Here is a 22,284-nt window from a genome sequence, read left to right on the forward strand (position 1 = left end):
ATGAGGCCAACTACATGCAGTTCAAGGTTCCCACACTAGGATGCCATTGGATCATTTAAACCAGCACGGGGCCCGTGATTGCAGCAGGCCAGCAGGGATTTGGATCCTACTGCCCATTGTTCCCGAGTTCTCAAGCTCTGACCTAAAGGCTCCAATGAGCCAGGCAGGAACACAGGTAAAGCATCATTAGTCCACATACACAACAGAGAGAGAGAGAGAGAGAGATCACCAGGCATCAGGCTGACTAGAAACTGCAGGTGCCACACCGTTACATACATCATTGAGAAAGAGGGGAGGGAGAAGCAAAGCTTGCAAATTGAGTCCCCCAGTTCCTCAACCTTTAGCAGAAACTGGAGCACTCAATCCAACAGGTGCCCTCTCTGCCCAGCAGCCTCTGCTGCCATCATTGCTGGTGGTGGTGCTCAGGGCCTACTCCCTCACAAGCCAGGTAAATTAGGTAGGGGGTGTGTGACTTGGTCTGTAGCTGTTCCCCTCTCAACTTGCAAAGGCATTGGAGGGCAAAGCAGCTCACACAACTAGCTCCACCCACAGTTCTACACCCCCTCCCCAAGCAGCAGCAGAAGCTTGCCTCATCTGCCTCCAGCCAACCACCTGCTCACCATGGCCCACCCAGGGACCCCCTCCTTCTCTCTGCCATTGCTGCTGGCCCCCTCACTGCCCCTGACTCATGAGGCTGCTGAAGAAGAGGAGGTTGACAAAGCAGCGGAGCCACCCCTGTTGTGGGGAGGACTGGAGGAGGGAGAGGGCAAGTGAAAGGGCTCAGGGCAGAGTGAGATGAGAGGGTAACTGGCAGCGCAAGGCTTGCTGTCATGAGGCTTGGTGACAGTAAAAATGTTGATTGGGAAGTCAGGGGGCCTGAGATGGCTGGGAGGTCGGAGGGCCTTGTGAGTTGGGGCAGGGCCCTGGGAGCCCCCCTCTCTGTAGCTACAGGCCTGGATGCTCATGAGTTGCAAACCTCAGAAATGTGCTTGCTTTTTGAAAACCTGAAATTGAATGAACAATATTCTGCTTTCTCACTGCTTTCCCCATTTCTCATCCTTTAGCCAATTTAATTATTTAAAACAAATTTTGAAACAGGTTTTTACTCATGCTTATGGGGTGTCTCTATGCCTGTTCTGATTAGCTAACAATATATGCTAGCTCAGAATCACTGATACTTTGTCATGGTTTCCCCCCTCCCTGGTCTGTTTACGAAACACAGCCAACTGGAAAAGACCACGGTTTCCACAGCTGTCTCAATTAAACTAGAATAGTATAATCTTTCCCTCAGGAACATTCCCTTCACCACATGGCCTTGGACCCCTATATCTGCTGGACTGCTTCTCCCCCTATGCTCTGTCACAACAGCTTTGGTCCATCTGAGTAAGGCTTTCTGTAGGTGCCACCCTGCAAATAAGCCAAATCAATAACAGCCCACCCAAGTGCATTCCCTGTTTTTTCGTCCTACCTTACCTGCTTGGTGAGGTTAGCAGGCTCCCACTCTCCTGACATTTCATAAACTATTCATAACTGAAATCTTTAGGGGTCTTTTACAAAGGTAATAAGGTCTTATTATAATAACAATTGGTTCAGGAAGAATGCTTTAATAAAGGAAAAGAGACAGTGGACCACACACACTAGTGTACTATCTGTTGCAGTATGTATTAATCTATTATGTAATTTCTGCATTGTTTAATACACAGTGTTAAGACTTGTGGTTCTGTCTCAGCTTTGTTCTAGAATTTTACTTTTTTATTTTTTTTATTTTTTGCATCCTATTGTTTATTTGATTCCCATCCTATTGACTGCATTGATTTACACTGTGTAATCCTGCTTGAGTCTTAGTGAGAAAGGCAGACTATAAATTAGGTAAGTAAGTAAATAAATAGCAGTGCCAGATGGGAATGAATGAAGACAACAGGGAATTTCAGGAAGAAGTTATCACTGGGAATGGAGGCCTGGGTTTGCTGGGCTTGATGCTGCTTCTTTGGTAGTAACCTGTTATCTGCAGTAGCCTTGAGAGAAGCAGTCTTCTAAGAGTTGTGCCAAGGCTAGGGAACATCAAATCTTACTGCTGTCCAAAGAATGTAGAACATCTCATCTAAGCTGTGGTACTGGAATCTTCTAGTTCCCCACTTTTTCAGAGGTGATGGCTGATGGACATGCTGTTGCACTAGAACAACCACTACCGCCTGCGTCCTTCATCTCCTTTGAAGGAGCAGTTGAAAGACCAAATATAAAAAACTTGTAGCAACAAAAACAGCTCCAATTATGATCTCTGGATATTGCTCCTCAAGCTGCTAGCCTCTTGGGTGAATTATCTGTTCAAATAAATAGCCAACCTGTCCTTGAACCATTTTTTTTTCTTTTTTTGGAAAATTTAAGACTTCCTTCTTCTTCTATACATGCCACCCTGCTGGTAACGTGCAGTGCCGGATATGGTGCTATGGGTCCAGTGTAGTTGCCAGTCTTCTACAGTTACATCCTGTACAGCTTTGGTAATGTGAGATCATGTGGAAGGGGTCAACAATATGGATCTTCACCCCATGATCTTCACCGTTCAAGTATGTTCTGATAGAGCAAAACCTGGCAGACAATAACTATACTGCTTCACTATGATAAGATATGGCCAGTGGTTTCTGTGGATCACACTAGCCACAGTTCCACATTTTAGACGTTAGACTTTAGATTCTACCTTCTCACTTCAAATCCTTCTTGCATTAATGGAAGGATTCATTTACTATGTGAATGAAGCCCTGTTAAGTGCCAGATATCATCTACAAGGAATTAGATTTGCTAACATCCAGCTCTAAAGTCTGGCATGTATAACAGCGAGGGACATCAATGCAAGATTTAGAGAAATAGGCTTTTAGTGGGACCTCATGCTGTCTGTCTCTCTGCATTATGGTAATTGTTGCTAATTTGGCTGAAATTGACTCTCCAAAAACAACATCACGCCAATGCATTTAGTTTCTACAAAGGGCTAGGTGGGCAGCAGCTCTGTTCTATGTAAAACTGTACATGATGACAATTACCCTTTTGATTCATCACTCTGGTGCTTTCACAAACAAGCAGGTGGTGCTTGTGACTGTTTATCTATGTTTTTATTGCCATTAAGAAGGTTAACAATCAGTTAAAGGAGCACATATATTTGCAGGCAGCAATCACTGCACAAGAGATGGCTACCAGATGAATGAGTGACCTTTACCCAGCTGATCCCAAAAGATTAAACATTACTTAATAGTAAAGCTGAGTTATTCAACAAAAGAACTGAGATGAGGAGGAGCAACAATTGTTACAAGCCTTGGGAGCCACAACTGAGAATGCCATAGGTTTGACCCATTCTCTTTTAGAGGATGATAGCCTGACATGCTAACATTATCTCTGTGTTTTCACACCAGTATTTTCATATTCAAAGGAAGTTTTGCAAATGTTTGGACACAATGACTTGGACTTGCTTGGAGAGCTCCTGAGGCATGTACCTTCTCCCCACTTTCAATCTTGATCCCCCACCTATAAACTGGGAATAATGGTGTTCATTCTCATGTCCTTGTTAATTTGGACAACAATGTTACACCAGTAAACTTCAACATGATGTGCCATGATGACCACCAATGTGTTTCCTGGTTGCCACCAGCTTCTTTCCCAAGCATATCTTTCTCCAAAGCAAAGAGTCAAAATGCTTCAGAAGACTCCAGGAGACATCTTTAGGTCTGCAGGAAATGGAAATTTGGAAATAGCTGACCCAATACTTTGTAATTGTCCTCAATTGCAGCCATTTAATGACTGGCCCTATCCCCTCAGCACCACCAGTTTATGGTATTTTTATTACTTCTTGTGGCACAGCAGTCCTGCCTGCAGACCCTGTTTCACTCTGCCATCCTGGGTTTTCCCAACTCCTGTGCTGTGGTCAGACAAACACTGATCTGAAGTTGTCGCTGTTCCCTTCCACGTGAAGACAGAAACAGGATACAGGATGATCTTAACAGGCTGGAAAAATGGGCTGAAACCAATAAAATGAATTTTAACAGGGATAAATGTAAAGTTCTGCATTTAGGTAGGAAAAATCCAATGCATGGCTATAGGATGGGGGAGACTTGTCTTAGCAGCAGTATCTAAGGTCTTAGTGGAACATACGCTGAACATGAGTCAACAGTGTGATGTGGTGGCTAAAAAGGCAAATGCTTAAAATGTTAGAAGAAGACTAAAACATTAAAACGTTAAGACTAACACTAAAATGTTAGCACTTGGTCTTAAAGGTGCTTTCTTTGTATTTCTCTCAGGGGATCCAGGGACCTGGGCAAAGGAAGCTCTGGCTCTTCCCTTCCTTCCCCAGGGGGTGGGGTGGGAGCCTCAGCCAATAGAAGGGAGAAAGGCTTGGCTTAGTAGTTCTACTGTGTGATTGAGAGAACCTGGAAAAACAAGCTCTGCCTCCCCCCCCTTCCCTAAGGGAGGAGCCTCAGCCAATGGAGAAAATAGGAAATAATAGATAGGAGCACTTTCTTTTGGAGCTCATAGAATTGGACCCCTCTGGTCCAATTCTTTTGAAACTTGGAGGGTATTTTGAGGAGAGGCATTGGATGCTATGCTGAAAATCTGGTGCCTCTACCTCAAAAAACAGCCCCCTCAGATTCCCAGATACCCGTGGATCAATTTTCCATTATACCCTATGGGAATCGGTCTCCATAGGAAATAAAGAGTCCCCAGCAGACATTTCCCCCCCTCACTTTCTGATGACCCTGAAGTGGGGGGGGGGATCCCCTGCCCCCACCTGGGAATTGGCAACCCTCCTCCCCACCCCGAACTTCACCTTCTGCAGGCTCTACCCCCAAATCTCTAGGATTTTCCCTACCTGGAGTTAGCATCCATGGGTTAAAAGTACTGCTTCACACATGTTTACTTGAGCAGTCTGTTGTGGACCCTGCCTGGTAGAATAGGGTCGCCAGCTCTGGGTTGGAAAATCTCTAGAGTCTTTGGGGGTGGAGCCTGAGGAGGTCAGGGATTGGAGAGGGGAAGGACCTCAGAAAGGTACAATGCCATAGAGTCCTGTCTCAAAAGTAGCCATTGTGGTGCCCAAAACTGAAAACAGTGTTGTTTTCAAGTGAGGTCTACCTAGACCACAGTATAGCAATATCATCACTTTGCATGATCTGAAAACTGTACTTCTGTTAGTACAGCCCAAAATTGCATCTGCCTTTTTAGCTACCACATCACACTGCTGACTCATGTTCAGTGTACAGTCTACTAAGTTTCCTTGAAAATTTTCACACATACTACTGCCAAGACAAGTCTTCCCCATCCTATAATTATGCATTTGATTATTCCCCCTATATGCAGAAATTTACATTTATCCCTGTTAAAATTCATTTTATTGGTTTCAACCCAGTTTTCTAGCCTGGCAAGATCATCCTGTATTCTGACTGTCTTCTACTGTATTTGCTATCCCTCTCAATTTTGTTTGTGTAAAACTCATAAATGGGTTATATTGTAGGTTTTTTCTTTTTATAATCTACCTTGAATCTCTGTAAGAATGGGGGACTATAAATTAAGCAAGTTAATAAATAAATATTTCCAGTCAAGTGTGCTATATGTCTATACAGGCTATTACATCAGTCCCAAACCAATCTACTCTTTAGAGAAGATATGTGTACATTGAACAGTGGCATAGTTTAAATTTGAGTCTTCAGGGAGTCCACCACTAGTCACTATGCTAAAACTATTTGCTTCTCACTGGCTGTGATCAGACGGACAGCTTGGCATGGCCTGCCAATGCCTCTAATTTGGTTCAGGGTTTTTGTACCACAAGAGTCATGATCAGATGTCACACTGATCACCAAGGCCACCAGCAGCTCCTCCATGGAATCGAGCTGCCACCTTCTTGCCAGCCTCCCATTCAAGCCCTATGTGTCTGCCTCACCTCTCTTTGCTGTCCTGCCCACATTGCCAGACCTCAGCAAGACTGGCCAGTTTGCCTGCCAGGCCTCAAAGGGCCTGGCACTCAGCTCTTCTCTAGAAACATTATGATTGGGCACAGCCTGAGCCATGCCACCAGCAGCTGCACCTCTCCATCTGCCATCCTGACCACCCTTGCCTGCTCACTGGCCTTGCATAAGCAGTTTTAAATTAACCACTTATGAGCTCATCACTAATGTCCCAAAAAAAGAGAAATGGCAGCAAAACAGGAGGTGAAAGATCAGACTCCCTTCATCCCTCAAGAGAGCAATCAGAAACCCATAGAAGTACTGGCAAATTGGTAGGATCCCTAAATACTGGAATTTCTGCAGTGTTGCGTGAGCATGGGAGGTTGACAGCTGCAGGATGGGAATCAGATGTTGCTATCTGTTCCAGCACTTTAAATCCATTTGGGAGGAGCAAGGAGAGCAGATCAAAGTGCTTGTCTGATCTCACCCACTATTGAAGGTTTTGTTTAATTAATATTTGTGCAGTGGATGTAGAAATACTCAGCTCATTAAAGGCACTGATTTCATCAGCTTACAGAATTCATTCATGCTGGTTCTATGAATTTAAACAAGCAAACAAAGAGGGGGATTGAGAAAAAAAATTCAACCCAAAACAAATCAGGTAACATTTTTTCTTTTGGTTACCGGATGCTATGACTTTAATCAGATTTCAAACTGTGAATCAGAGACTCCTTAAATGGCATGATGCACTGGACTGTGGACATAGTGGTGGATAGCTTTAAACTCTTCATTTAGGATCAGTAAACCTCTGCATACCGGGGTAGGAAGCAGCTTCAGGGGAAAGGCCCTTAACCTCTATGTCCTTTTTGTTTGGTTCTCCAAGGCAACTGCTTGAACATTGTGTGATACAGGATGTATGGCTCTTCTGAGGTTCTTAACCACAAATGAGGCTGAAGTAAGGTTGACAGCTCTAGGTTGAGAAATGCCTGGAGACTTTGGGGGTGGAGACTGAGAAGAGCAGGGTTTGAGAAGAGGAAGGAATGTGGTATAATGCCACAGAGTCCACCTTCCACAGGGACCATTTTCTCTGGGTGAACTGATCTCTGTTGCCTGGAGATCAGTTGTAATAGCAAGAGGCTTGCCACCACCTTGAAGTTTAACAACAGAGTGCATCACAGAAAGAAGGAGAAACAAAGATAAGGAATAACAGTGGAGCAATTACACATTAAAAACAACTATATTGACATCAGTTTGTATCACAAAGCATTAATTCCTAGGTTCAGCTTAAAGACATTAATAAGGTGCAACTCCTAGTTCTTGATAGATAAATGTAGAGATGTAATAAAAAGCCAAGTAAAGGATTGCTTTTTATCACATCTCTAAATTTGAAGTTGGAATAATTGGGAAAGACTCTGCTGGAAGTTTATATATCAAGAACGTACTATCAATCTGTAACTGTGAACAGACAATTGAAATAACCCACTACAGCCCATCCAAGAATGTTCTAATTGGAGGCACAGAGCACTTTAAGAATTGGTGAGCTAATTTTCCATCACACCTTTATTGGACTAGGAATGAACTAGGAGTTGCACCTTATTAGTGTCTTTCAGTTGAACCTATGAATGAATTCTTTGTGATACAAATTGATGTCAATATATTGCATAGTTAATGTTTCACAGTTATTCCTTATCTTTGTTTCTACAGCCTTGAGGTTGGCAACTTTAGGCTGAAGAGAGATGGGTCTACTTCTTGGTCAGGGAATGTAGCATAAAGGTGGGTCCTGACTGTGAACAAAATCATACCCATCAGCTTTATCTGTGCAGTTTACATTAACCAGAAGTGTTTTGTTCAGTGGATCACTGTTTGCTGGCCTGGTACCTAACTCCATTCTCTCCCACACTTTGTAGTGAACAAAAGAGAAAGGAACAGTGTAATATAATATTTGCCCTTGAAAACCTCTTGTGCTTCTGCTTGCAATATCATTTCTTTTGCCACGTGTTTTGAAAGCATAGAGGAGCACTGAGGGGTCCTTAGGGGACTATTCTATATCCTTAATGCTTGTTGAAGTTAACAGGAAGTGCATGTTGCATCCAGAGATGCACAGACCATTGTTTGTACTCTGAAAAAGCAATACAGCAGAAGAAAAGCAAAGGGGTGGTCAGAATGCATCTCATTAAGCTATAGAACACATTCTCCATGAAATGGTTACTGAAATGTTAAGTACAGAATGAGGCAACTCAGTGCTAAAAATAAATCACAGTATTTCTGTGTCTTGCAAATGGGAGCCAAAAATGCATTCACTTATAAAAACCAGCCAAAATGCATGTGAAAAGTGAAAGAAGCTTAGCAATGAATTAATTTCCAAATTTCATTATCTCCTTTTTCTGCATTTATCTACCCACAAAAGTCAAGTCTTGTGAATTCTAGAGACCAAGCTCATTAGTCGTTTATTATTGATCAGTTTCATGTGCAAGAACCAGAGCAAGCACTCAGCAGTAAAACAGCACATCATCACCAGAGATGCTATTATATAGATAAAACACAAATGAATCTGTGAAATTATTGCATACATGGAAGGGTGAACTTCTAATTTTCAATACCATAAGAACGACTGAATCTATTGAGCAATGATGTGGAAATACAGCTTCTACAAATATCAGATGCATTTGGTAAAGACTGTAAAACGAGCCACTATTTTAAAATCTATATTACATTTCTAAATACTTTACAAATTGGTTGCCAGCCGACCTTAGCACAAACAGTGAGAATGCCATGTTTTTATACTTTCTAAAGGAGTCTGGAACTTTGAGACCAAGTGTGGTGAATTAGACCCTTTCCACATTTTCTTTTTTTGCTGTGAGGTCAACATTCTCCCTTCCCCACACTATCATAGTGCATTCACATATCTCCCCAGTATGTACTTCCCTGATCCTTCCCAAACCTGTTTTGCTACAAAATTTTTGGGAAAGTCACAGGAAAGCCTAAATGGCTGCTGTGTGAGTGAGAAAGTGCAGGTTCCTGGTCTTGCCCGCACATTTAATAGGCTGCCTCTTTCAGCTGGTTTCCCCCAGGGCAGCGCAGCAAGAAAGCCATGTTTAGGGTTGCCAGCTCTCGCTTGGGAAACACCTGGAGATTTTGGGGGTGGAGACTGAGGAAGGAGGGATCTGAGGAGGGGAGAGACTTCAGTGGGGTATAATGCCATACAATTCACCTTCCCAAGAAGTCATTTTCTCCAGGTGAACTGATCTCTGTTGCCTGGAGATCATTTGTAATTCCAGAAAATCTTGTTACCACCTGGAGGTTGACATCTCTAGCTGTGCTGGAAACTTCTTTAACCTCCTTGTCTCTGACTGGTGCCTGCAGAGCCATGTGCCAAACAAGAGGGAGAAAGGAAGGCTGCATCCACCTACTCCCTAGTCTTGCCAACCTACATGTGGGGCCTGAAGATCTCTTAAAAGTCATCTCCAGACTACAAAAATTAGTTCCCCTGAAGGGAAATGGCTGAAGGGAAATGGCTGCCTTGGAGAATTGGTTCTCTGGCATTATACCCTGCTGAGCACCTTCCCCTCTCCAAACCCTGCCCTACACAGGCTCTACTCCCATATCTCCAAGTATTTCCAAACCCAGAGCTGACAACCCTATCACTTCCTCAGCCAGCCCCACTCCAGGCAGGTGAGCAAAGGAGCCACACTGCATAGCAGCGCCTTTCCCAGCATATTGATGGCTGGCACCTGCAGCTCCTTCTGTCACATTATCCCCCATACCCGTTTGGGTGATGTTGCAGATGTCTGCAGTATAAGGGGTTTTTTTCAGTACTTCCCCAAATTTCCTAATTTTTTCACTAGAAAAATGGAAAAAAGTCCTCAGTCTTTCACATGGTCTACATTTTGAATGCGGAAAACCTTGCCTTAAGAAGCATTTATACATTCTATAATGGACTAGATGACCCTGGAGGTCCCTTCCAACTCTATGTAATTTTCTCTCAAAAACATAGGGGAAAAGCCTTGGGAAAATGTTGGGTTTTGTTCTCTAATGGTACCCTTTGCTCAGTTGATTGTCCCTGTCAAATCTCAGACAAATAAAAGGGTCTCTGTAGATTGCCAGGTCTCCCCTCACCACCAGTGGGGTCATAGGGCAAGCATTTGCTCCCCTGAAAGTTAGCAGCAGAGCAGAACAGACACAGGGAGGTGTACTTTGGATGTTCAGTGCTCCAAGAAAGAAGAAGAAATAGAAGAAATTCAAGAAGTGAAATTCCTAACATGGCTTCAGCAAATGCTGGAAGATTTCTGGAACAATGCCTAGGGAAGGGAGAGTTTGAGGAGGATGTGATGTCACTTCTGGATGATAATCAAGGCTGCCTCCCCCCAGCCTTTATGATGTTCACCATAGATAGTGGGGGAAACTCCTAGACTGTCACTATGAGAAGACCATTTTTTAATCCCCCTTAGTTCCTCAGGGAGAGGAAATTGGAGCTAGAAGCTGGTAACTCCCCACTCCAGGTTGATAAATGGGAGGCCTAACAAGAAGGCAGGCAGTGCTGCACAAAGTGGTGGCATTTGTAAGACAGACCACTGTCACTAGGGCCCTTTCTGTACTCACCATTCACTCTAGGTTTTTTCAGCATTAGATCTGAGCATCCAAAAAACCCCCAGAGCAACAGTGGGCTGAAACCAGACTGACCACTGAAGAAAGGTAATGCAGGAAAAAACAGAATAAAAAGGTTTAATTCAGTTTCAGTGCAGAATTGCTTAGAGGAGACCACAATGAATAAGGATTAAAAGGAGAATGCTGGTGCGCTAGGGAGTCCAGCAATACCGAATGAATAGACCTGCAACTTTGTAACCCAAGAGAGGCTTCACAAATCTCAGTTGAAAGTAGTAAATGCAATTGCAAAGTAAACCACAGAAGAATCTATCAAGATTGTGGTTTTTCAAGAGAAACCAGGGCTTTTTTTTAGCAGGAATGCACAGGAATGCAGTTCTGGCTGGCTAGGTGTCAGGGGTGTGTGTCCTAATAAGAAAATGAGCCCTTGCTAGGCTTTTTCTAGTAAAAGCCTTGTGTGAAACAATGGTGATGTCAGGAGGGGTGGTTTAATATGTAAATGAGTTCCTGCTGGGCTTTTGCTACAAAAAAAGCCCTGAGAGAAACTATTCAGGTCAAGTACAGAAATGTTTGGCTAACCATGAACCAGTGTTGGCGAGGTGCCAAGAATACCAAGGATTCATGATTTCCCCCCAAATACTACCAATTTTACTTTCCCCCAATTTGAATTAATTGCAATAAAGATGTTAAAGAACAGGGTGTTTGCACCGGGGCTTTCAGCTTTAAAGATTTCAGTTTTAAAGATTTCTTATTTAAAATCAGTTAATGTCCAATTGCACATCCCTAAGAGCCAGTTTGGTGTAGTGGTTAAGTGTGTGGACTCTTATCTGGGAGAACTGGGTTTGATTCCCCACTCCTCCTCTTGCACCTGCTGGAATGGCTTTGGGTTAGCCATAGCTCTGGCAGAGGTTGTCCTTGAAAGGGCAGCTGCTGTAAAAGCCCTCTCATCCCTACCCACCTCACAGGGTGTCTGTTGTGGGGGGAGAAGATATAGGAGAATGTAAGCTGCTCTGAGTCTCTGATTCAGAGAGAAGGGCGAGGTATAAATCTGCAATTCTTCTTCATCTAACTGAAAAACTTATAGACAGTTCCATTAACTTCTATTGATGGAATTCAGCTAACCAACAGTCTGTCCAAAAAAAGGAAAGATTATCCAATAGCTCTAACCAGGGCATTGTTTTGCAGAAAAAGCCCAGAAGGAATTCATTTCATATTAAGCCACACCCCCTGACATCACCATTGTTTCACACAGGGCTTTTTATGTGGAAAAAGCCTAGCAGGAACTCATTTACTTATTAGGCCACACCCCCTGACACCATGCCAGTCAGAACTGCATTCCTGGGCATTCCTGCTCAAAAAAAGCCCTGGCTCTAAAAATATTGAAATTGTGACAATACTTATAATTGGTTTTGTAGTTTCTGCTTCCAGATTAAAGAATAAGAAATCCAGCAAAAGTCTAAAAAGTTCAACTGTACCTTGAAAATATGATATTGTTAAGTTTCACAATAAATGTCACAATAGAAAATTAAATGCATTCAAATTTAATTTTATGCAGTAGAACTTAAAAATTAGTTGAATGAAGGCATAACTAGCCTAGCCTATCTGGTGGCCTAGGCAAGGCTAATTTCTGCCCCCCCTTCCCAATTTTTGAAAAATGATGAATTATCACCATGACTTCCTGGTGCACATGCACACACACACAAAGAAATATCAAATTAACCAACTTGAAATTGCTTTTAAAAAAATAATTGTGAGGGGAAAAATAATACAACAATCCTTCATTTTCTTTCTAAACATAATATAGAGATAATATAATATAGAGATGGATGTAATACTAGAATCCAGCTCTTCTACAGCTGACCAACATACGTAAGTGGCAGGTTTCCTAAGAACACAGGAGAAGCTGTGTTGGATCAGGCCAGTGGCCTGTCCAATCCAACACACTGTCCACAGTCCAACACACACTGGCAAAAAAGAGGTGCCATCAGGAGGTCCACCAGTGGGGCCAGGACAGTAGAAGCCCTCCCACTGTTGCCCCCCCCAAACATCACAACATGTTAGATAGATAAATTTATTGTCATTGTTCTCAAAAAAGGAAAATGAGAGCAACGAAATGAGGTGCTCTTCCACAAACATACCAACACATCAACACTAAAGAAAAAAACATATACATAAACCATTTAAATACATCTAAAACAAATAACCATTCATAACCCTACATTTAGCCTACATCTAAAACAAATAACCATTCATAGCCCTGCATTTAGCCTAACCACAGCACTTGGATAGAAGCTGCCCTTAAATCTATTTGTCTTAGCCTTCAACAGTCTATATCGTCTGCCCGATGGTAAGATCTCAAATAGCAAGTGGCCCGGATGTGAAGGGTCCTTTAAGATCATTTGTATCTTCCTTTTACATCCCATATTATACAGATCCACCAATGAGGGGAGAGAGCATCCACAAATCTTCTGTGCTCTTACCATCACTCTTTGGAGCACCCTTCTCTCTGCTTCCGTGCAATTGGAACATACAGAAGCAGTTAGATACTGAATCCAAAAGCTATGAAACAGCTATAAATGCTGCAAGACTGAAGACTAGAGTTGTTTTCTTTTTCTACTGAAACACACACAATTCCTTAGGAAGAACAGAAATGCAAACTATGTGGTTCTATGATTTGCTCCTGGATTTGAATCCAGCTCTTCTACAGCTGATCAACATACATAAGAGGCAGATGAGGTGTGCTTTTAATGCACTAAAGCTTACATTTTGATTAAAACTTTGCTGGTCTTAAAGGTGCCAATGGACACCAACTTTATTTACACTGGTCTTGTCATCTGTTCTACCAGTCAAGATTGCTTGCTGGGAATGCTCTGGAATCAGGGTCTGCTACCTATGACTCCAGATTTAGTACAGAGTCAAATAAGATGTTCATACTAAAAGCCCTATGGTACCCAAAGGATAAATCAAAATATAACATTTAGAAAGAGAGAACATTCACAAGCAGGCTACAAATCATCCAAAGAATCAGTTCCTCCCCTCCCCAAAGCAAAAGGAAGAAACTTAGAATAATGACCAGGCCTCGGATTCAGCAGCAGCTCACAGGAGCACAGCTCCTGAACCTTTCTGACAGTTCCACCTCCTCCTTCCCACTTTGTCCATTGAATAGTAGGTGCAGCTGTATAACAATCCTTGGGTGAGCTCCACCACCTTTTTTCCTACAAAACGACCCCTGGTAATGACTGTGACAAAGGAGAAGCAAAATCACCCTAGTTCTTAAGAACCATTTAATGCAGAGTGACACAAAGGTCTGTGAAAAGAACTCTGAAGAGGAAAGATAATAACAATACTAATAATATCAAAAAGAAATAATATATAATAAACTTCTGAGGATAGCTCTTGGAATTAAGACACACACAGAGAGGGCAGCCAAAATAAACCCAGCACACATGCAGGAAAGCTGTTGAATTCAACCAACTTCTCCAGACCAACACAGGGAAACCAAAGATTCTAGCTTTCTCTTGTCTCTTTTACTGTGCAAGGACTTCTAACTAAAAGGAATGCAAAAAACAAACACAGGGACTGGGCTAGTTTCTTACTCACAGTACTGGGAACAGCCACTGTTCCCTGTTCCATTCAGACTGGCCCCTAAAGATTTAAAGCCTCAGCCTGGAAAGGCTGCATGTGGTGTCTGTTAAGGCTGGGGCTTCTCTCTGTTGGCCAGCAGGCTGGTGGAGGGGAGGAGCCTGCAAAACTAGGACCTGGGTCCTGGCAAGCCTAAGAGGCAGGCGGGCAGCAGCCTTTCTAAGTGCCTGTTTGCTTTCTCCAAGCTAAACAACTGGAGAAAACAGGCTTGGAGAGACAGGCACTTCATGAGACAGACCTCTATGTGCTTTGCTTTCTCTCCAAGCATGCAGGAATGCTCTCAGAGCCAGCAGGAACTCTGTTCCTGCGCTTCCTACTAAAAAAAAAAAAAAAGCCCTGCACACAAACCCAAACCCTCCTAAAGATGGCGCCAGTACCATCAGCCCTTCTCAAGATGGTGCTGGCCGTCGACGGGAGAATTCAGGGGGAAACAAAGGTAGTTTTTTTTAAAAGTAAATCCACTTGGGGGGTGCCTGATTTGGGGCCCCCTGGTCCTGTGCCCTAGGCAAATGCCTAATTTGCCTAGTGGGTGTGCCGGCCATGGGCATAAGGCAGGCCATATTTTCATGTTTAACGCCTCACAACCACCTAATAATAAACTTATTAGAGTTTTTGAAAACCTCCTCCATGGATTTTTGTAAACACAATAATTTAACCTGACTAACAGAGACTCCTTGAGATCTGCACAGCCAACATATTTGCTGACCTTCTTATATAAATTAGTACTGGAACACAGCCAACTACCTGCCTACCCCAAACGCATCATTAACCTCCCCGAAGCCAACCACTGCATGACAAATCTTTAATAAAATGGATTTAGGTGTTATATAAAGTTACAGATTTATAGCAAAACTATCATTTACTTCTATGAATCAGTTTCCATAATGTAACAAAAGGCACACAATGTTATATAATGTGTCTTAGTTGCTGACCAGGTCCTGTTGTAAAGTAAGTGTTATGAACAGAGTTAAATTTTAAAAAAATCCTTTTATTATGAGCTGGAGTTAATCTTGGACTTTTCTTTTTTGTTATCAGTTCAACACCAAAGCAGCATAATCTTACTCTGAAGTAAAAGTATATACAAATCTGATGTATAGAATGGAATATTTAATTTCAAATCGTTCAGTGACACAATGTAAAACATATTCTATCATGGGCTATTGGGTACTGATTTCTTAGCCTTCCAAGGCAAAATCTGCAATGTAAAAATTTTAAAAAATGAAATGAAAAAATAGGTAAAGGCATGACATGTTCAAATATCTATTTCATGGTATAGAAACATTTTAAAAGGGGACAACAGATAAGTACACTAAAGTGCAAACTACACTAAAATCTTTACTGATATAAAGACACCATTGTTTTGTTTCCAGACAAATTCTAATATATATATATGTTTACCTATGTACGTTATGCTAATATTTAAAGACTGTCTAGTTACTCATAACAAATCCTTAATCTAAGAGTGATTGGTTTTTCCTTAGAATGAAACTCTGGCTCCAATATTTAAAACTTTTTGGTTGGCTACATATAAATGCATTGAAGGAATGCAGATGCAATAAATACATTCAATAAGTTGGTGGTTTATGTAGCTTATTATGACATCAACAGAGCAGTCCTGTGCAGAGTTACTCCCTCCTAAAACCATTGACTTCAATGGATTTGACTTCAACCATTGACTTCAATTGATTTAGAAGAGTACTTTTGTTTAGGATTGCACTGCATGCCTGAAATCCCTAACCATATTTCCTTAGTAGTAAGATATACCAGATCCATTGAAACTATTTCCACTACTGTTCGTTTTTAAAATGAAATAATTGATCTGATTTTCAGACGAATGTATCAAGGCTGATTTAAATGAGATGCAGAAAAGAATAGGTTACTATTTCAGTTCAATCACTAAAAATGTCCAGAACAAAGATAGATAGATAGATAGATAGATAGATAGATAGATAGATAGATAGATAGATATAGTCATAACTACATCAATTAAACTTGTCACATATTTTGCATAATGGTGCCACACCCTTTATTTCTGAACAACCCAATGCAATAATCAGTACTTACATAATCATACTTCATTTTTGCTGTACCTATCACGGCTGCTTATTACTCCTATCAAATTGAGAAACAGTGTGATAGTTTGATAGCATCTTTCAGTCTTCCTTCAAATTTACCACTACACATGCATGCAGCTTTAAAAAAAATACTCTGATGTGCTACAAGATTATACCATACAGATAATCCTGGAAGCCTTAAATAGGATAACGGAATTCAACTATACAGTTAGCTCCTGGATTGAACTCAGATTCGTACATGTTATTGGTCTAGTATCACATTTACAGGAAAGGTGTTTTGTTTGTTTGTTAAATGCCACTATTTTTTCCTTTAAAAGCACCCTGTTTTTCATGTGTGAATTTCTGGCACCCCAAAGATGCAGTCTGACAGGCATTAGCATCAATGTAGATTGCACTTCAAGATTACTTTATAAAACTTTGGCTTTGAAAAGCAGCATTTCCAATAAAAAGACATATTTGTTATTGCATGAACTAGAATTAATAGGTATCTTCTACCACACTATTTCTTTCTTGGAAATAAAAGTATTCATCATTTGCTGTATCACACCTTTGATGTTAACATTTTTCTTTATCTCTTTGTATCATTATCCTTTCTCTTTTGTACAACTATCTCATTGCAGAGAAATGATCACCAATTTAATGCAAAGTAGGTACTCAGTTAAACTATCAAAAAGCAGATGCCAGGAGCTCAGCTTCAAAGATGTCATACTGATTATATCCTGGTGTTTCAGAAAAAGTAATGACATTTGGGGTTCCTGAAAAATTTACTTTCCACAAAATGCTACGACGCCTGTTACAAAGAACAAATTGTCCTCTTGCAAGTTCTTTCATAGAATGTTCTTTCACAGGGCTTAGCAGCATAACTGTCAGAGTGCTTGATCTTCAATTTAGTTCACCTTAACTGGATCATCCCTATACTGTATATACACAGCACCATCTGGTAATCTCATTTGGAACCTAATGCTTGCTGTTGTCTTTGACCATCTGCCCTAAATGTCACCCTCAGATCTCTGATTGCTGGTGACAGTTACATGCTTCTTCAGGTTTGTATGTATGTGCGCGCGCACATATCTACCTTTCAAAATCTATCCTGATTAGTCTACCATTCCAACCTGAAACCTTCTTTATTGCCAGCCTCCAGGAGGTACCTGGGGATCCCTTGGAATTACAGCTCATACCCAGGCTAAAGCGATCAGTTTCCCTCATTTGGAGGGTGGACTCTATGCATTGTACCCTACTGAGGTCCCTGTCCTTCTCAGACTCTATCCCCAAACCTCCAGGAGTTTCTCATCCTGGACCTGGCATCCCTACCCCCTGTTCCCCACCAGTGTCCATGGGGGACGGCAACCCTATTATCATACCAAACACATATATGCAGATGTCCAAACATGAAAAATCGCAAGATGTAGCTGTGCCAATCTTAATGTTTCTGGATAGGTAGATTGAGAAGAAGTAGATGAAATGTTGGCTTTTGGAATTGACAACCATCTGCAATCTTCAGTAATACTCTGGAGCAGAGACATAAACTATATCTGTACCATTCTCACTTAGGTCAATATATGTACTCAATGCAAGTTTATCCCTGTTCCTTTCAACCAGCTGAAGCCTATTATCATGATCACTCTGGTGCATCTCCTTTAAGACTAGAAAAAGAAATAGATAGCAAGACAAAGCATAGATCCATGTAAAATTTATTCCTGTGGCTCCGAATAAGGATTGCAGTGATTATGAGAAAGTTGTACCAAAACCGCCTGTTACCAGAAGGCATGTCCATTCGTTTCCTGTGGATTGCAATCTTCATCTGCACTTGTGGAGGTGACATACCTGTTGACTGAATATTATCAGTTCTTATGGACCATTTGATTGCTTGAAAAAGTTTGCTAAGGGAGCATGAAAGAGTGGATGCTAAAAGATCCAACATAGAGAATAAGAGAGAAGGGATTGTCATTCTTCACTTTTTTCAAGAGTAAGGCAGGATTTCTTATGGGACTGTGTTCTATTATTGTATGGATGTGAATAATGATCAAATAAATATTGTTACTATGTGTTATAGATAAAGTATGTAAAATGTTTATATAATATTTGGGGACTCATTGTGCCGCTATATTTCAGTGGTTGTGCTTTTCAATCTCCTGGAGAAAATGACTGCTTTGAAGGGTGGACTCCATGGCATTGAACCATGCTGAGGCCCCACCCATCTCCAAACCCGGCCCTCTCCTGGCTCTGTCCCCAAAGTCTCCAGGTATTTTCCAACACAGACCTGACAACCCTGTCCCTTCCTCTCCCCAAAACAGACATCCTGTGGGGCTGAGAGAGCTCTTTTGAGTCCTGCTCTTGAGAGAACAGCTCTGAGAGAACTATAACTGACCCAAGGTTACTCAGCAGCTGCATGTGGAGGAGTGGGGAATCAAACCCAGTTCTCCATATTAGAGTCAGCTGCTCTTAACCACTACTCCAAACTGGCTCTGGAAAGAACTAGGGGCGCGCACAGAAACTGTATATGGTTCAGATTCCAATTGTTTTGCTTCCTAATAACATTATTTGGAATCTCTAGTAATGTTCTGGCATTAATAAAGTTCTATACTCAACAAAATCTCCTTCCCAACTTTCAGGTATGTTGGCAAAAACCTCAGCTGCATCCAGTAATTCAGTACTATTTAAGTTCCAAACAAGCATATAACTGCTGCATCACTGTAAGACAGCCTTTGCCCACAACAGATCTCCACCTTTCTACTTCCTATTTCCAGTCCTAGTGTACTTCATCTCCCAGCAGGGAATACTTCCAGCTCTTGTTCATAGCCACTACGTCTCCAAGAATACCACAACCACTTTGTCCTATAGGCAATTAAGCATTTACAGAGCAGGGCATGTGTGTGTGGTGGTGGTGGACAGTCACTTTTTACTACTCCTTGCATAAAGGTTGTATGATTAGAGAGACATCTGCTGGTTAAAAATGGCATTGTTATGAATTCACAGATTTGAGAGTATATAATCGAAGTTTACACCTGTAAAATCTTGAGTTATTTCTAAATGATTAATCTGTGATTTATAAATTTATGTATTCACTAAAAAGGTAAAGGTAGTCCCCTGTGCAAGCACCAGTTGTTTTCAACTCTGGGGTGACATTGCTTTCACAACGTTTTCACAGCAGACTTTTTACGGGGTGGTTTGCCATTGCCTTCCCCAGTCATCTACACTTCCTCCCCCAGCAAGCTGGGTACTAATTTTACTGACCTTGGAAGGATGGAAGGATGAGTCAACCTGGAGCCAGCTTACCTGAACCACCTTCCGCTGGGATCAAACTCAGGTCGTGAGCAGAGGGCTCCAACTGCAGTACTGCAGCTTTACCACTCTGTGCCACAGGGCTCTTCAATATTCATTAGTATTCACTAGTGGTATGACAGGAATCTCCTCTTCATTTGTCATTTAAAAATAATAATTTATTTAAGCTTCATCATCTCATATACTCATATTCAAATTTCAGCCACCTAGGACTAGGGTTGCCAAGTCCGATTCAAGAAATATCTGGGGACTTTGGGGGTGGAGCCAGGAGACTTTGGGGGTGGAGCCAGGAGACATTAGGGGTGGAGCCAAGATCAAGGCTGTGACAAGCATAATTGAACTCCAAAGGGAGTTCTGGCCATCACATTTAAAGGGACGCCACACCTTTTCAATTCCTTCCTTCCATAGGAAATAGGGATAGGAGCACCTTCTTTTGGGGCTCATAGAATTGGACCCCCTGGTCCAATCGTTTTGAAACATGGGGGGTATTTTGGGGAGAGGCACCAGATGCTACACTGCAAAGATGGGGCCTCTACCCCAAAAAACAGCTCCCCAGAACCCCAGATACCCGCAGATCAATTCTCTATGATTTTCTATGGGAATAAATCTCCATAGGGAATAATAGAGTTCCCAGGAGACATTTCCCTCCCCTCCCCTCGCTTTCTGACAACCCTGAAGTGGCGGGAGGGCCTCCAAATCGGGGGATCCCCTGCCCCCCACCTAGGGATTGGCAACCCTAGCTGCACGCAACGAAACGTAACGGCAAAAAAAAAAGAAGGCAGGCAGGGAGAGAAGCGGGGGGGGGGGGGGGCGCGACGACGTCCCAGTCTGGACAACAAAATGTCACGTCCCTAAAACGATTAGCTTGCCCTTTTTTTCCTCTCCCCAGCCCCTCTCCACCCATGTTTTAATCGTAGGAGTTGCAGATTGGCTTCTGTGCCCGCAAACAGCCGGCGCCCAGAGCGCGCTCTTCAACCTCTACATATACAACAAAACAATACAATACAAGCGCGCCAAGCCCCTGCCTGTGTCTCTCTCCCCTCGCCCTCCCCGCAGCCAAGCAGGCCGCCTCGGTGCTGCCTAGGCAAGCCCTTCCCTGCCCACCTCTCCGTGCAAGGCGAGCATCTGCCCCAGCGTAGCAGAAGGGAAGCGAAGGAAAGCAGCCGGGCAGGGAGGGCCAGGGCAAGGGAAAGTTGTAGCGACGGTGAGAGGTCTGCAGCTCCTGGCTGAGCAACAGGCTACTCGAGACCTGCAGCATGCATGTCTTCTGCCGCTCCCCCTTTTGGGTAAGCACCATCCAACCCCTGGAGAGGAGCCCGCACATCCTCATCAGGCTTCTTCCCTTATTCAAGAAAGGGAAGTTTTCAGCTGAGCCGCCTGCCGAAGCTTCCAAACAAGGGACGTCGCATGAGGTCTGCGCAGTCGTGGTAGTCCTTAAAACAAAGGTGGTGGGGTACGGGGCGGGGAGTAATGAGGCTGAGCCCATCTCGGAGGAGCAGCTACAGAGAAGAGGCGGCAGCTGCGCAGCAGCGTTGCCCCCTCCAAGATGGGGCAGCTCGCCACGCTCCTTGGCCCCGTTTCCCCCTCCTCCCCCCGCTTCCGTTTTGTTGGGGGGCGGGGGAAGAGGGTGGAAATCCTGGATTCCCCCGCCATAGCGGGAGGGTTGGGAAGCCTACCTAGGACAGATCTGAGAGAGCATTCTATTCAGAAATTTTTCTGCTTATGTCTGAAATGGCACCAGCAGCTGCCCATCAACACCTTTCATGGTGCCAACCAAGTAATTTCAGAAAGTGGGTGGGGCCACATTGGGGTCTTGCCTAGAGTTGCCAGGTCCAATTCAAGAAATATCTGGGGACTTTGGGGGTGCAGCAAGGAGAGTTTGGGGGTGGATCTAGGAGCAAGCAAGATTGAACTCCAAAGAGAGTTCTGGCCATCACATATAAGGCACTGTGCTCCTTTTAAATGCCTTCCCTTCACTGGAAATAAGGAAAGATAGGGGCACCTTCTTTTGGTGCTCACAGAATTGGACCCCCTAGTCCAATCATTTTGAAACTTGGGGGATGTTTTGAGGAGAGGCACCAGATGCTATGCTGAAAATTTGGTACCTCTACCTCAAAAAACACCCCCAGAGCCCCAGATATCCACTGACTGATTCTCCATTATACCCTATGGGATCTGGTCTCCATAAGACATCCCCCCCCCACATTTTCTAATAACCCTGAAGTGGGGGGAGGGCCTCCAAACTGGGGGATCCCCTTCCCCCAGCTGGGGATTGGCAACTCTACTCCTGCCCAGCATGGCTTCTGGTTGGCTGTGCAGATTAAATTATCATGGATTCAGTTGCAGCTGGCACCACAGTGTTGGTTTTATTCTCTCTCATTCCTCCTACTTCCCAGTTCATTTTTAAAATTACCCCTCTTTCCCCCTGCACTTAGGCCTCCTATCTGTGGTTGGTGCCACTTCCTGTGGCAGCCATTTTGCAATTGTGCCCACCACTCTGTGTCAGAATTTCAATGATATTCTCAGGCTCAAAAGGTTTGGAGACCCCGTTGCTAAGGGGTCAGATGGGTGGCTGTGGCAACAGCAGACAATGCCTAATCATTTGACCTATCCTTATCCTCCTGTAGCAGCTGAGGAGCAAATTTCACACCCAGAGGGGAGGGCAATGTGGGGTAGAAAGAAAGAGGTAGAGGCTGCTGTGCCGATGGGTGCAGAAACATTCCTACTAAGGACCCCAAACACTTGGAAAAGACCTAGATGCT

The 22,284-nt window shown here is 43.0% G+C and overlaps 1 protein-coding gene across 2 annotated transcripts in view; it reads right to left on the reverse strand.

Annotated features, from left to right (window-relative positions):
• The window catches only part of PTPRR (protein tyrosine phosphatase receptor type R), a 203,608-nt gene that overhangs the window by 146,505 nt on the left and 34,819 nt on the right, over positions 1-22,284 (reverse strand). Inside the window, exon 2 of one of the 2 annotated variants that reach the window (XM_060245076.1) lies at positions 16,230-16,277. The exons of the other annotated variant lie outside the window; for it this stretch is intronic. Within the exon in view, the coding sequence (XP_060101059.1) occupies positions 16,230-16,244 (15 nt within the window). The 5' untranslated portion in view covers positions 16,245-16,277. The remainder of the gene's footprint in view (positions 1-16,229; positions 16,278-22,284) is intronic. 2 annotated transcript variants of the gene reach the window in all.

This window comes from Heteronotia binoei, chromosome 8 (genome assembly GCF_032191835.1).
Source record: "Heteronotia binoei isolate CCM8104 ecotype False Entrance Well chromosome 8, APGP_CSIRO_Hbin_v1, whole genome shotgun sequence".
NCBI lineage: Eukaryota > Metazoa > Chordata > Lepidosauria > Squamata > Gekkonidae > Heteronotia > Heteronotia binoei.